Here is a 15,781-nt window from a genome sequence, read left to right as displayed (position 1 = left end):
ATGTTACCAAATGAAAACGCGACCAATATCTTCTATGCATTGTATATCTTTCCAGGTAAGTTTCATTCATTGTGATGCATCTCTTACGTATTATACCTCCAGCAACCTGAGGGCGTTCATCCTAGGCAATGTGTGTTGGTCTCTACTTTTCACATATCGGTGGTCAAGAGATCACTTTCAATGATGGTTATACAGTACTAAGCCAAAAGTTTGTTCGCGCTAAACGCACGGGCCCAAGAACAACATGAGATCACAAGACGAGTATCTTCTGCAACACCACACAACTCCATTAATACGAGGTCTTTTGGCACTGAAATTTCGGACAATCGAATGCCTAGAGGTGAATTATCAGAAGCGCAACGCGTATATATCTTAGCCTAGGTTGACGCTGGTCTATCGACGCGCGAAATTAGTGAGACACTCGGTTGTACACAACGCGCTGTACAGAAGATTATCGCGCGATGGAAATCAACTGCCTACTACACCAAGAACGATCGTATGGGTCACCTACCTATTTTAACTAGTAGAGATTATCGTTGGCTTCTTATTATTGTAAAGAAAGATCCTACAATCGAGTATAGCGCTCTCTGTACAGCTGCGGGCCTTGACGGTAATAGAACGACACTACTAGTTTCATTTCGAACTATTGCCCGCGCACTTGCAAGTACAAACTACTCTAAGTACAGAGCCGCCTAGAGGCCTAAAATTAACGTAACTACTGCTAAACTTCGCTGTGAATGGGCTCTACAATGGGCTAGTTTCGACTGGGATCGTACTACTCTAAAGTTTAGCGATAAGTGCAGCATTGCCTGTAGATCTAGCCGCAACCCTTGCTGGGTTTGGCGTTTACTAGCGAATAAATGGAGGCATGAGATGGTAGAGGAGAAGGAGACTAGCTAGCAGCTAGCTTGCATAGTTTGGGCCTTAATTTAGATGACTCTAGGGGGTAGAATTGGGCGTAGTCCTCTAGTAATTATAACCCGCGACGCATTAGCAAAGCGCAACGGGTATATAAGCCTTAGCTACACTAGGGCTCTTGAGGAAGGACTCCGCGATTACTACAGACTAGGCGAGTTGTTTATGCAGGATAACGCACTAATACATACTGCTTATTACTTGAGGGAGTGGTTAGAGCTTTATGGTGTTTATACTATCGATTGGCTACTATACTTACCCGACCTTAACCTAATAGAACACTTGTGGTAGAGTCTTAAAAAGGAGCTCTATAAGCGTAAACCTTATCTTGATTATATGGGAGGCTTAGAAAGTGAGTGGGCTGAGTTTGAGATGGGCTTGAAGGAGGCGTGGGCTGCTATACCCGAAAAACTGGTGCGCAGCCTCATTACGTCTATACCGCGACGTATTAACGCAGTTCTTTAAGCAAAAAGGTACTAGACACGATATTGAGGCTATTACTATTATTTCTGTCGTTTTAGAATTTTATTTGGAGCTATTTTGATAGAGTTGCGTTGAGTTGAAATCTACGAGATTTTCTGAGTTCGTGGCCCGTGCGTTTGGCGCGAACAGACTTTTGGCGAGGCACTGTATCATGGATTCATGTGTTGCTAAATAGCTGGATATCGGGTGCAAGATCTCTGGACTATGAGCAGCTATTGAGGATATACGACGCGATTCTCATCGACAACAAGCAAGCAACACAGGTAAGGAAAGAAGTTGAATATGTGACAGTACAACTCCAACATCATGCGGACTCGAGCCTGCTCATATTGGCTAGATAAGATATACGCTTTGCACGTTTCTCATCTTGTCTCCAATAGCCTTTAAAATGAGCCGCTGCTGAAAAATACCTCGTAGCCGTACCACCATCTCCATTGTCAACACATGGATCCACAGTATGGCGAGGTTCTGCTCGAGCGAGTATATCGCATCAACCGTGAGATCGTCTAATAGCGCCCATGCGTCTTTAATTATCCGACGCTCGGGGAGAAGGAATTTTGTGTTACCATCCGGCAGTGGTTCGGCATAGAGTACCGGTCTCATAAGTGTCCACAAAGCGAAGAAGTGTTCAGATTCGTGTTGAGGACCGTACAGTGTCATGCGAGCAGAAGTTTGCATCTCAACAGCGATATGAGGCTGAATCAAACTACCGCTGAGGTCTGACATGGCCGTTTCCAAGGGCTGGTACTTCTTGCAGGCCTCTCGCTGAAGTTTCACGACCCCCTTCAAATAGGCGATAGTCTCTTTTGTCGATAATGCTCTCCAAAGTGAAGCTGCTTCAGCCCGCTTAATATGAGCAGTGAGTTTCGCATCCAAGGTTTCCGTGGGCGAAGGAGTAAATGATGGCCTGACGAATGATTCAAACATGACTTGATCTTCAGGCGATGCATTTTTAATAGCCTGCGACTCATCTTGGAAACTATTAACTTCGTTTTCCACGAAAAAAGCCATGATATCGTTCAGTAGGTCTGTCATGGCTGATAGCTCTAAACGCTCATGGACCCCTGTTACATAGCAGTCGGGCAAAGATTTCGCGTGTGCGCAGACGGTTGATGCTAGTGGAAGGTATTTGAACCATCCACTCTGGATGATGGACCTGCGTGTGGAGGTAGCGAATGCGGCACCAGCACGAGCCCCGAAGAAGAAAACATTGACTAGCCAAATTTCTAAAATTCCTATCTCCAACGATCCTAGATGGGTTGATATGTCCGATCCTGTCCGATGGGGCCTAATATCAGCCAAGGGACCTTCGGAGGTGCAGGATATCCGACAAGGACTATTGAGACTATAGACACCATCACGGTGGCGTTGAAGTAATAAGGACCGGCGTCAGTTGAGCAGGACATGTAAATGGGTTTCATCCAGCTGCATATCTGTCTTGTCGAGACTACTTCTATCCAATCCGGCGACGTATAGCCCATGCAGTAGTTTGCCATTGGCGTCAGTGAGTATGACCTCACCCTTCGAGATGGATAGAATGTGGACGACATCAGTCGCCAACATACCGCTAGCTCGTAGCGGTCTTGCTGACGACTTGGGATCCCAACCTGCATCTACAGCGAATTTGCGCCATAAATATCTGTGGGAAATCTCGGGGTTATCGCCCCAGTAATAATCTGCCGAGCAGAGACGATGCCAAAAATTGTCATCGAGCGACCATCCAGGTCGGAGATCAGATCGTGCAATGGCGGAAGATGAACCAAACCGCCTCAGACCCGAGGAATTGTTGCCTCCACTGATATCATGTAGCCATATTTGGGCTACAGGTATCCGGTCGGCTTTGGGATTTGTGTGTGCTTTCAGCGATGAGGTCCAATCCGGAACCCAGGAAGGGAGGAAAGGGATCTCTTTGGGAAAAAAAAGCACGATGCAGTATGTACCCTGAAGAGAACATACTACCAGGTTTCATAAGCCAGTACATCGTCAAGCCTGTATACAGCTGTTGTACGCTGATCTCGTAGTCTATCGGAAGATTATTTCGATCTTCTTCGTCTACCAAGCCCATCAATCCATATACCCGGTCACGTGGATCGCTGCATCGACAGTCTTGTGTGGCCTGCAGTGCCGACATCAGATCTTTGGTTTTCCTTCTTTTACTCAAGCGTCCGACCCAGTTTCCGTGACATCCATTTTCTTTACTTGAAGATAGGGTTTTCACCTCCGACGAGAATTCTGTCCAGTGCATTGTGTGGTCGTCAAAGGTCAAACTGGCTGTTTTGCTAAGCAGCAGCTCTTGTACCACCCAGATGCGCGAGAAGTAGGGCATTCGCAGGATCGCTCTCAGATCCACAGGAGGTGAACCGAAGCCTTGGCCGTCACTGTTCGGACGCTCAGCTACAGAGGTAAGTAAATCATGTTTATCTCCCAAATACGTGAGAACCCGCGCCGCTGAAGTGTATACGCCTCTCATAAGTGAGACTTGGTGACCACGCTCTTTTAAGTCAAACTGATTTATACATATCGCGTCAACCCAAACAAGACGGTCAACGGCGGTCCTGAAACATCGAAGCCCGGCTATGCAATTTTTAGTAATGGGCAGAATGTCACAATGTGGGCCCACAAAAATCACTTCGCACAATGACGAGTCTCCCCGTGAGTCTGCCCAGGTATACGACAGGGCCTCAAAAACTGGCCGTTCAGGATCGTGAAGTCTGTGAATCTCAAGAGTGCAGTGGATGGGATCGTTCCTGGCTGCGCTGCCATGTAAGCGCAAAAGACGAATCGAATCTGCGTTTGGAAGACGCGAATAAACGGCCTGAGGCAACGGATCCGGTTCACTTTCACCTAGCGGCTTTCGCTCCGATTGCTGATTTGACTGGATGGGAGGTTGTGATGGTCGAGCGGTAGTACCAGCAGTCCATCCATCGATATTAGCGCGTATGTCAGCTAGCAGCTCCGTATCTTCATCATCGTCGTCTCGAATACGGGAGATTAATATGGGAGGCCATGTGCACAAGAGCTCTGATCGTGGAGTATCTGGTGGGGGTGGAGGCGGTGGAAGTGGGTGAACAGGCGTTAGCTCGGGCGCCCTGCGCTCACAGGTACGGCACGCTGGCCGTCCATCCTCCCACTCCAGTTCCAGCGTTGCGCATGTCACATCATGCCATGCCATAGAAGCGAATCATATGATTTCCACGAAGTAAATGAAAGGTGATTCAGAGAAATGGCGATGAGGCAGTCGAGGGAAGCTGAAGGATCGCAGCTGTCAAGGCTACCCCGCCGAGCTCGCGGCCATTGGCCAGCCTTGCTGCATTGCATCGTCTCATCATGAAGACAAGCAAGTAGCTAAAATTTGCTTTAGCGATAAGTAGATGAGCATTTCTTTCGTGTACAAATAAAAAAAAATACTCAGCAGCCTGGGATTTCTAGACGACCTCCTGCTAGGGCATCGAAATCACCTTCAGTAAGATGAAGTAATACTTCGTAGCTTTACAAAACGTATAGAAGAAGTCCAGGGTCATAATTAAAGATTTCAGATATCAAGCGACACTTGGATGAAGATACCCGGTGGATGGTATCGCAGCGCTTGATGAATGTTGGGAATCCGGTACGGTACCAGTTGTGGTTCCGAAGATTGGTGAATGTGGAGTTATGCACTGGGCTGGAACGTGGAGAAACATCGGGTCAAAAGGTGTCGTCGGAGTGGGCGACAAAGCTTTGCCATGTACCTGAGTGTTAAAAGCCGAGAAAAAAAAGATTTTCTCATTAACGACTCGTATGACATGGGGCTGAAGTCTTTTCCACGTTAAGCTCCTCGGGGGGAGCCTCTAGCGCGTTCTAGAGCCAATCAGACCTGTGGGCGGATCGGACCAAAGCCTGGGGGAGACCTCCGCGTGATTTGCACCGACACACGTGATGGAACGACCTCGGCATTCGCGAGCTTCTTCAGATGTCAGTCATCATGACTACCATCGTACTTGTCTCGTATAGAAGGGAGTGGCCTTGAGTCTCCCATAGTCGGATGTCATGCAGCCGCAACATGCATGATGTACAAGGGCGCCCTGGCTAGACGTTTCGAGAGTCGGGACTGGAGTGGAGGCTGGTTGGTGGTGTTGGGTTAATTGGATTGACTCGTGCATCAACACGCGCTTAATTAGGAGCTCCGACGGTCAGCCAACAACGTCTCGTATTGGCCGTCAGGCGTCCATGACCGACGAGTATCAGCAGCTCAAGGTCACGAAGGACATTGCTGCGTTAGCCCACCGCCACCACTTCTTGTCCTGCTGGACGAGCATGCAGTGGCCAGAAAGTATAGTACAGGCCATTGACAACGTGATGAGCTCGAGAAGACGTAGGAGGCGCCGACGGAGTGACCCGAGCATAGGGCGCCGCAGACCTGGTATGGGGGGCTAGCGCAGTCAAGCTCTGCTCCAAACGCACGTTAGCCATCTCCATGGGCCACGATAGACTCCATGGGCCACGATGGTGGAGTCTAGTGAAGTGGGAACCCATGGTCGGGGAACCCCTCACGTGCGGCTCTGAAAACCTGGATGCGTTCTAGACTGAAGATTGCGCAGTCCGTGCGCCGGTTGCCAAGGACAAATCACAGCCGGTGTGAATGCCGGTCCGACACTTGTCAAATTACTAGGGTAGTCGGGCCTGGAGAAACAGCTGGAGAAGGCAAAACGCGGGCGACCATTCCCCAGATGGCCAGTGGCGCACACCCTTCGCTGGGCTTCCAGGCTAATGAACCCAATAACAGAGAAGCACAGACGCCGACTAGTCGAGACGCAATGTTACCTAGCCATTTCTTCGGTACGCTTGTAGCGCAGAACAGTTAGATCTCAAATCTCCAGTTGTGTTATTAACCCTCAACTCACCCCGTTCAGATTCACCTCTTCGTCCAAGGCCGCTTGCGAGTTCTACCTGCATAGCTTCAGATAGAGCGCATCGTCAACTTATCCTGCCTACACCCTCCGCTCTATCGCCAACATGAACAATTCTCACGAGATGGCCGACGAGGCCGCCAACCCCAAGGGCATCCAAGCTACTACCGATGTCAACATGACTGAGTGTCCTGTTACATGGAAGGCCTACCTCCTCTGCGCCTTTGCCTCTTTCGGAGGTATCTTCTTCGGTAAGACAACATTGCACAATTTCTGTGTATACAGACACTAACCACATCAACAGGTTATGATTCAGGTTACATCAACGGTGTACTCAACTCGCCTCTTTTCATCGAGGAGGTCGAGGGCAATGTATGCCCCAATGGCCTTGCAAGCCCAGGGTGCGCCATTAGCAGTAGCAACACCTCGCTCATCGTATCGATCCTTTCCGCTGGTACCTTCTTTGGTGCCCTCATCGCTGGTGATCTCTCAGACATGATTGGTCGCAAGTGGACGATCGTTTTGGGCTGCCTCATCTACATCATCGGTAAACATCCCCAGCTGGTACTACCAGATTGATCAGCCGCTAACCTGGTATTAGGTGTTGTCATGCAAATGGCTGCCAGTGGTCGTGACCTCCTTGTTGCTGGTCGTGCCGTCGCTGGTGTCGGTGTCGGTTTCGAGTCTGCTATCGTCATTCTCTACATGTCCGAGATTTGCCCCAAGAAGGTTCGTGGTGCGCTCGTCTCCGGATACCAGTTCTGCATTACCATTGGTCTCCTGCTCGCTGCCTGCGTCAACTACGGCGTACAGGACCGTGGTGACTCTGGCGAGTACCGCATTCCCATCGGTCTCCAATTCGCCTGGGGTCTTATCTTGGGTGGTGGTATCGCCTGCCTTCCCGACTCCCCTCGTTACTTCGTCAAGCGCGGCAGGCCCGATGAGGCCAAGAAGGCTCTGATGAAGATCCGTGGTGTACACCCCACCAGCCCCGATGCTGCCCATCTCAGGTCCCTGGTTGAGTTTGAGCTTGCTGAGATCATCGCCAACGAGGAGTACGAGCGCGAACTTATCCCTGCTGGTGGCTGGATTTCTGGCTGGGCCAACTGCTTCAAGGGCTCTCTCTTCCAGTCCAACTCCAACCTTCGCAAGACTATCCTCGGTACCTCCCTCCAGATGATGCAACAGTGGACTGGTGTCAACTTCATCTTTTACTACTCCACACCTTTCTTGCAATCGACTGGCGCCATCAGCAACACCTTCTTGATCTCGCTCGTTTTCACCCTGGTCAACGTCTGCTCCACTCCTCTTTCCTTCTACGGAATGGAGAAGTTCGGTCGTCGCACGCTCCTCCTGTTCGGTGCCCTCGGCATGTTGATCTGCCAGTTCTTGGTTGCCATTATCGGTGTTACTCAAGGTTTCAACAACGCCACCACCCTCGCCGATGGAACCACCCGCGCCAACAACATTTCCGCTGTCAACGCTCAGATCGCTTTCATCGCCATCTTCATCTTCTTCTTCGCCACTACCTGGGGTCCTGGTGCCTGGGTCCTCATCGGTGAGGTCTTCCCTCTGCCCATCCGTTCGCGTGGTGTTGCTCTCTCCACTGCCTCCAACTGGCTCTGGAACACCATCATCGCCGTCATCACCCCTTACATGGTTGGTACTGATGAGGGTAACCTGAGGTCTTCCGTCTTCTTCATCTGGGGAGGTCTCTGCACCATCGCCTTCGTCTACACCTACTTCTTGGTCCCAGAGACCAAGGGTCTGTCTCTTGAGCAGGTCGACCAGATGATGGCCGAGACCACCCCCCGTACCTCTGCCAAGTGGCGCCCAACCCACACCTTCGTGGAGAGCTCCCTCCAGAAGGGTGGCACTGCCATGGTCGAGAGGAACGGTTCTATTGTCATCGACACCGAGAAGAACAACCGCACTGCCTCCGTCCACTAGATGGATTCATGCATAGTGTTCTATTCATGTTATAATGACACGAACAGACGAGCCACACGTATGAAGTAATGTTTGGGTTTTGCGGCACGTATAGTAAAGCATAACACGAAAGACGGGAAGGGCTAGACGGCTCTATTTAGCGATACCTCGATACCTCTGTAGTTTATTCTATAGCATAAACTACATCTTTAATCTTGCAACTTTGATTCTACCTATTCAACGTCCTACTATTGATCTGATACGTTTGTTTTTGACTCTATGATGCTATGACAATAACTGTATTGCTTGCCCTAGACTTGCTATTCGATATTTTAACTACGCATCCCTCCTGCTTCTAAACTCCTTCGCTCAGCTCCCACTCATACTTCTTCTCCCTCTCTATCGCACACCTCTTGACCCTCGCGTCCACCCTTTTAACATCAAGTTCCTCCGCTCAAGGCCCCGCTTTCACCCCGCAATACCCTTCCCCGCCCACAACTGCAGGTCTTGGACCCTTGGCAATATGCATCTCCTAACCCAATCTGGTCTTGGTATACCAAATCCATACGTCTACGAAGAAGAAGCAATAAGCGGGGTCGCTTACAGTCCGCTAATCCTGTCTGGTGACCTTTATGTCCCTCCTAGTACCCTTGCGTTTAGTGCTCCTTTGTCGCAGTCCGAAAGCTGTTATTCCGACCAAAGCTTAAGATGTGTCCGCTGCTAGTTTGTCCGCTAACGTCTTTTCTCCTCTATTGGCTCCCGAGACGCCTCGGAGGATTCCTACTGTTGAAACTAGGTCTGCTAGCTTCCCAAAATGCACTTGTTGTGAGTGGCGCTATCCGCGACATCGTAGCGTGAGCGCGTAGGGGAGTCAATGCGGGGAGTGAAGAGGCCTTGGTGGTGGAGATGTGAAAGCGCATTGTTTGCGTCCTGGTTGACTTTAGGCGGGGTTATGGGAGGATGTATGAGATGCATGATCGTATGCAGCTGAGAAGTGGATCGTTTTCTAGTTCAGTAGCCTCGTCGTCCACGGAGGCGGATACGAGGGTGTTGTTGTAAGGGCCGGGCCTTGGCAGAAAGCTGAGCTTGCAGACCTTCGCCTTGGTGATGAGGATTGCGGCGCTGCGAGATGGGGTGATGTCGGCTACTCGCTGCGCGGTTGCTTGGCTGGTGGTGACGGGGCCAGCTCATCATCGGCTATGTGCTTGACGAGTGTGACTGTCATCATTCGTAGTGATAACGGTATGCAAGAAGCTTGGGGGTAGTACGATAGAAGCTGAAACCCAAGAGAAGACTGTAGATTTTGTAAAGCTTAGCTAATTATCGGACGCCGATACTCTGCTATAGTGACTAGTTGATTGAAGTGACAGCACGTATGGTGAGAAGTACCATGATTGTCGCACCGACGATAATAGCCCCTTTCACCGCATCATCCCCGGATATCCACATGCATAGGATCGCATCGATAATTAATTCGACACTCACTGGACTGCACAGCCTCCAGAACCACAAAGTGACATTCTCTCTAGCATCTTTGCAGCCTGCTGATCATCGTGGACACTCCCTTCACCAATCTCATCCATCCTCAGGGCGACCCACATGATCAACCACCCGATACCTGGTACATCCCGCTTGTTCAATTCCTTGCGATGCTTTTCGACCCACTTCTTCAGTACCTCTGGCTTCACATGTCCAAGCTTCGTGGTACGCGGTCCTGGAAGCGAACGATTTGGATGCGCTTTCTCAGTCAAGTATATTCCGAGAATACCGGTGATCTTGTCAGCGTAGGGGAAGTCACCTTTGAAACCCAGCTCACGCATGACCCAATGTTCCGACTGGACTTGAAAACCCTGCCAAGCATGGAATGTTGGCATCGTGTGTGGCTTGCTAGGGAGCGCCGCAAGAAGAGACTTCAATTCTAACTTACGCTGAGTCGTAGTGATGTCCTTCCATGCTCTCGCTGTGTCATAGCCATGCTTAGTCTTGGGTAGAGACATGATCTTGTAGGACTTGGCAAAGGCTTTCGCTGCTTTGATAGGATGATCCAAACCCAGTTCGGCAACCCCCAGAAAGCGATAGAAGCGAGCGATAGCAGACACAGGTATGGCCTTATACCCTAAGAGTTTGTTGGATTTCTCAGCATTCTCCGCTTAGGCAGCTGCTTTCGGTATATGCTCGTACTTGCGGCCAATTAGGCGGATAGACATGTCCGAGAAGAAGAACAGCTCCTGCTCAATGTGAACCATGCATTCGAGTGCATGGATCTGGCATAGGAACTCGACCTCTAGACGTGTACCCATCATCTCATTGTGCTTTAGTGTGTTCTTGATGAACATGAGTGTGTCATCCCACTTGGCGAATGCCATATCCGCATTGCCAGTGTTGAAGGCTGGATCGCCCATGTATTTGATAGATAGGGCGAGGTCGTAAACCTCTGCGGCGGCGGCGGGTAGCCATGCTACTCCTTGAGTCATGGTTTGCTTAACGCGTTCAACGAGGGTAGCATCGAACGCAGTGGTGAAGGTAACGTGTTGACGGAGAGCCACGCCGCTAACTATAGAGGAAGAAAAATGAGGTCAGTAACCGTCCCTCATGTAATATGCGAAGGAAGAACTTACCTTGTTCCATGGGTAAGAGCAGCCTCTCTTGTTCAGGGCGGTCTCGATTATCGTGCCGTAGCCATTGCTGAATTTGATCTACTTGTTCTCCCCGTAGAAGACAGTAGTAGCTTCTGTATTGAAGGGTTTATTGGTTCAAAAGATGGCAACTTGGAAGTCATAATCCTCTACGATATAGCGATTTGGAGGTCCGCGAACACGATCAGCGAGCAATAGGTAGCGGAGGACGTCACGAAGAAGATGCTGGGGAAGTGCTTCCAGGCGAGACATGGCGTGTGGTGTTGGGTGGCAGCTGGTATCTGGCAATGAAAGAGCAGGTGCGATCGTTTGTCCGAGAGCTGACAATACCTGAATACGTTGACTATAGATCGGTGTACGAAGTCAGTATTTGTCTCACATGCATTTCGTAGATAGAAGTTACTTGGATATCGAGTCGCATATACGAAAGGATCAGTCAGGGTGGTCGGTAGCGTGAATGAGACTGATGAGATCAATGGACATCAGCTCGACAGCCTGGAGGGACGATGATAATGCATTTTCCATAGACGACGGCATTTTGCTACAAGCTCCCAGGCAACAGCGTAAAGCGGAAGGCGCTGACACTTCTCTGGGTTATGCAGCGAGAGTGAGTGAGGAAGTGAGTGAAGACGGGCAGCTGCGAACAACAGCCCCGAGCTAGTGCTACAGAGGCTTGTACAGATCTAGCTTAGCGGTCCCACTCAGCTCATCCCCGCGCCTGCTCCACTTCTTCTCTATTCACATCCATCCTCGCGCTATCCATCTCATCATGCCTGATGATCTTCTATCTCTACCACGCGAGCTCCGCGACATGATTATCGAACTTGTCCTCGATGCGCACGCCGAACCACCAAAGCGCCCTAGGATATATAACACACGTCGCAATGATTCTGGGACCCGGACCGCATTGCGAGTATTTGACAGGCCGCCTACCTTGCCGGCTTTCAAGCAATACAACGCGTACGGATTACTACTCACAAACCAACAATTGCACGATGAGACCAACGACCGTCTTCATCAGCTTCCGCCGCTGTACTCTCTTGATCTTATGATGATGGGTAACAATGCCAGAGAGCTACGGCCTACGTGGATTTGCTGTCCGGTTCGAAGCACTGGGCCGATCGAGTCGGTTTCCATCAACGTACGCGATGCCTGGGATACGCCGGAACTTTATCTGGAACGGCTGCGCGACACACTCCTCGATCTAGACTGCTTTTCCGCTCTTCTGGTTTACATTGTAAGAATTTGTTGTCCTGGCGAATGGGTAAAGACAGTGAAGTTGAATCTCGAAATACCTTCAGAAGGATATCGAAATCTATCCATAGATGACTTCCAGATGGGATATTTTGGAGGGCCGGCCTACAGGTTGAGTGAGCTACCTCCTAGAACGCTAAGGAAATTCCGGAACAACCAAAATGAAGTCCTGAGAATATTAGCCTACCAATACACCTTTGCATCACTTTCAGTGCCGGAAGACCTGCTAGACGCAGGTTATACGGTGTGGTGGGACTGGGAAGAAGAACTTGACAATCTGATCATCACTGTCGACGGATACCAAAAAGCTGAGCTGGCTAGATGGTGAGACAGACTACATTCCCAACAGCTCTAGGGTACTGCCAATCCATCCGACCAGAGCCCTTAGACTTTCAGGAGCACGTTCTCCGTCCAATCCCACAACCTTGCTGCTAAAACTTCATCTCTAGCCTCCGCCGTCAATTTCTCGGTCGAATCTACACCCACCGGCGTGTAGTATCCTCCATTCTTCAAGGCTTCCTTCTCCGCCCCAACCGCACACCAAAGTTGGTTCAAAACGCCCTGGTGCGGCGCAAGCCAGTTCTCACCCGATAGCCGTGACGTCACATTGACGAAAAACTTGCTTAGGCCGGCCATCTCAGTGTTCATGGGTGTTTTGACGAGTCCAGGGTGAATGATTACGGACGTAAGCTCTGGATGACGACGGGAAAGCTCCTTCGCGAAGAGGATATTCGCGAGTTTGGACTGTCCATAACGGATCCATGCACCTAGCACCGTCCGTGACATTGTACCTCCCACATCAAGCTCGGCGAAAGAAATGCCACCTTTAATGGCACGATGGAACTCGTAACCTGCAGATGTGTTGGAAATGACACGGACGTCTGAGTCTGGCTCTCTGGCCGTCTTGAGCAAGACAGGCAACAACTGCTTGGTGAGCATCGCGTGGCCGAGATGGTTCGTCGCGAACTGGATCTCGTAACCATCAGTACTCAAAACTGCTGGTTTCGCAATGATGCCAGCGTTGTTCATCAAGATGTCGAGGCGATCATGTTTGAACCCTTCCTCGATGCTCTCCTTCACTGCGCGAAGGGATGAGAGGTCCATCTTGATAAAGCTCAGCGATGCTGTTGGGTGCTTGGCTTTTATTTCAGACATCAGTTTGTCCGCAGCAGCGACATTGCGGCCTGTAAAGTAGATGTGTAAGGGATTATGCGCCGCAAATGCTCGAACACTTTCTTCTCCTAAACCCGCGGTGCCTATACTTGTTGTTAGAACTGTATCTACTTCTATAGACTGATGTACAAACCCCCGGTTATCAATATGACTTTACCTAGAAGGTCACGAATATCCTTTGCAGGGTCAAAGTCTTGGAAGCCTTGCATGTCGAAGATAAAACCTAGAAGTGCATTGATACCGACATCTCTTTTTCCGCAGATGAACAGCGACTCTTATATGCGCGGCGCATCATTGCTAGATTTCAAGGCGGACGAAAAAGGGCCAGGATCGTGATATTATCTTTCAAGTTGTGGTTCGACATGCATCTCCACCGGGACGATATGTGGCCGCGGTGTGCAAAACCCAGGGATGATCGACAAGAGTGCAAAAACGCTATACTGCATTTGGCCACACCGCGAAAGCACAACCACTGACGCAGCTGTAGATGTGCACAGAATCATCTATCATAGATCAAGCAAGGGCTTTCAACTCCCAGGCTCCAGCAAATTTAGTGCTGGGCTGGAATCGCCATGAGAAGAACACGTATTGGAAGATGTTCCACTGGTTTGAGGTAGGAAGGCTGCTGCAAGACCTAACTGTCTTACCAGACAACGTGTATAGCATGGATGAGACACGCGTGATGTTACCAGTGCTCTGTTCAGTCAAAGTGCTTGTAGGTAAGAACGATATGCACAGCTATAGAGGCGCACCTGTGGAGCGTACAGTGATCACCGCAATCGAATGCATTAGCGGCGACAGTAGGTAGGTATCTGAGCCATTCTGATTGTATGGGCAGCAACCGCCCATCGAAGCAACTAGACTAAATAACTATTGATGACACGTAACGCATCTAAGATATTGCGTGCAGATTTCTATCTTATGCCATCACCCTCACGAGAAAACAGCTGATCAGAGTACATGCCTCTAAATACAGAGACCTGCACCAAGGCACTGATACTACCTAGGTAAACTGTGAGGGAGCGACTGCAATGGTGGTAAGTCTCCTATCTCATGCGTTATGGAGCAATAGGAAAGGAAACGCAATATCAACTTACTTCTGTTCCTTATCAACCGTGGTGATTTATCAGGTTCTCCATTCAACGAAATAGGTACACAGCTGTTACGGTCATACCGCACACCAAAGCACAAATCCATTAACCATTGCGACACACCCCTCTGGCAACAGTAAGAGCTGAAGCGACACTGCCCCTCTTGTGTTTCTTACCCACACTTTCCTTGCTGTTTACCATACATTACGATAGCAGCTCAACAATTTTCCTATTGAAATGAGGCCATGAGCAACTAGCCATACGATGAGACAAAGGGAGGAAACTTACGAATCCAGAGCAAGGGTTGCAAGATCCACTGAGACTTTGAGCAATGCAAACACGCCGCTGACATATTCCGTCTATCATGCAGTCTGCTGTAGTTTCTAGTGTTTGGGGTGCTCGCAAGACTTTGTTTGGTTTCTCCTCGCTCGTGCGGCTAGGCGCTGCCATTGTAAGGCCGATGAAGATGGTTGAGGGATAGACTGAGAGACGCATGGTGTAGGCTTGCAATAGAGCTACGTCTCTGACCGATGATTCGTTAGAGTAGATACGCTTAAGAACTCAGAAGAATAAAAGTGCTTTTTGGTTTGTAAAAGCATAAGGCCGTCATTAATGCTATATATACCTTTCAAAATCCAAAGCAAGGTTTGCTGTCGGTGCAACTTTTCACTAATGTTTTCCTACGACTACGTAACCTCGGAGACACTGAATCATATAGTAAGACTGCTAGGTTTCGTTTTGATAACGATACGCGGATCCATTCAATGTAGCCATTGATATTCTCCTGAGTGGGCTTAGGGCTTATGTGAGCGCTAGTACCACTGTAACACGTGAATCAAGTCACTGAATAGCATTTATTTTCTGTATTTCTAGCACTCTCTCTGTGAAACACATATGTTGTTGTTGGCGTGTTCATCTCGTCTTCCCTCCCTTGTTGTTACAGTACTAGGTCAAAAGTTTCGCTCGCCAAGGGCCGATCGGCCGCAACACCACACTTTTGCAAATGCTCTTTTCAGTGACAACTCCACCAAAATCGCATAGTTTTAAATGTTTAAAGCGCGGGATTTTATTGTTAATAGCTAATACTTCGTTTGCCAACCTCTAGCTTTAATACAAGCTTTAATGCGGCGTGGCATAGACATAATAAGGGCGCGGATTACGCTGCCGGGGATGGCCCGCCAGCACTTTTTCAGCGCGTTGCAGAACCCATCCCACTCCTCTTCTGCCCTTATAATGTTGTTATACTGCGGGTACTGAGTGAATACAAGCTTCTTAAGGTGCCACCAGAGGTGCTCGATTGGGTTAAGTTCTGGTGAGTATAGTGGCCATCCGATCGCATGAATGTGGTGAGTTTCTATGAAGCTTGCCACCGCGCGCGCGGTGTGTATGCTCGCGTTGTCATGCATGAATAGCT

The 15,781-nt window shown here is 49.5% G+C and overlaps 6 protein-coding genes across 6 annotated transcripts; 2 read left to right on the top strand and 4 right to left on the bottom strand.

Annotated features, from left to right (window-relative positions):
- Positions 1–1,731: 1,731 nt before the first annotated feature.
- On the bottom strand, positions 1,732–2,433 carry ALTATR162_LOCUS9492 (uncharacterized protein; the record flags this gene model as incomplete). Its single annotated transcript, XM_043317126.1, has 1 exon — positions 1,732–2,433. The coding sequence occupies one exon, from the start codon at positions 2,431–2,433 to the stop codon at positions 1,732–1,734; it is 702 nt and encodes a 233-aa protein (XP_043173061.1).
- A 3,957-nt stretch (positions 2,434–6,390) lies between these two features.
- On the top strand, positions 6,391–8,234 carry ALTATR162_LOCUS9491 (uncharacterized protein; the record flags this gene model as incomplete). The annotated part of the gene is made up of 3 exons (XM_043317125.1): positions 6,391–6,535; positions 6,589–6,831; positions 6,886–8,234. The coding sequence occupies 3 exons, from the start codon at positions 6,391–6,393 to the stop codon at positions 8,232–8,234; spliced, it is 1,737 nt and encodes a 578-aa protein (XP_043173060.1).
- A 1,460-nt stretch (positions 8,235–9,694) lies between these two features.
- Positions 9,695–10,210, bottom strand: ALTATR162_LOCUS9490 (uncharacterized protein; the record flags this gene model as incomplete). Its single annotated transcript, XM_043317124.1, has 1 exon — positions 9,695–10,210. The coding sequence occupies one exon, from the start codon at positions 10,208–10,210 to the stop codon at positions 9,695–9,697; it is 516 nt and encodes a 171-aa protein (XP_043173059.1).
- Positions 10,211–10,363: 153 nt separating this feature from the next.
- On the bottom strand, positions 10,364–10,687 carry ALTATR162_LOCUS9489 (uncharacterized protein; the record flags this gene model as incomplete). The annotated part of the gene is made up of 1 exon (XM_043317123.1): positions 10,364–10,687. One exon carries the CDS (start codon positions 10,685–10,687, stop codon positions 10,364–10,366), a length of 324 nt encoding a protein of 107 aa, XP_043173058.1.
- A 931-nt stretch (positions 10,688–11,618) lies between these two features.
- ALTATR162_LOCUS9488 (uncharacterized protein) lies at positions 11,619–12,431 on the top strand (the record flags this gene model as incomplete). Its single annotated transcript, XM_043317122.1, has 1 exon — positions 11,619–12,431. One exon carries the CDS (start codon positions 11,619–11,621, stop codon positions 12,429–12,431), a length of 813 nt encoding a protein of 270 aa, XP_043173057.1.
- A 56-nt stretch (positions 12,432–12,487) lies between these two features.
- ALTATR162_LOCUS9487 (uncharacterized protein) lies at positions 12,488–13,485 on the bottom strand (the record flags this gene model as incomplete). Its single annotated transcript, XM_043317121.1, has 2 exons — positions 12,488–13,359; positions 13,410–13,485. The coding sequence occupies 2 exons, from the start codon at positions 13,483–13,485 to the stop codon at positions 12,488–12,490; spliced, it is 948 nt and encodes a 315-aa protein (XP_043173056.1).
- Positions 13,486–15,781: the final 2,296 nt, after the last annotated feature.

This window comes from Alternaria atra, assembly GCF_907166805.1.
Source record: "Alternaria atra isolate CS162 genome assembly, contig: 30, whole genome shotgun sequence".
In the NCBI taxonomy this organism is placed as follows: domain Eukaryota; kingdom Fungi; phylum Ascomycota; class Dothideomycetes; order Pleosporales; family Pleosporaceae; genus Alternaria; species Alternaria atra.
This window is presented reverse-complemented; position numbering and strand designations above follow the sequence as displayed.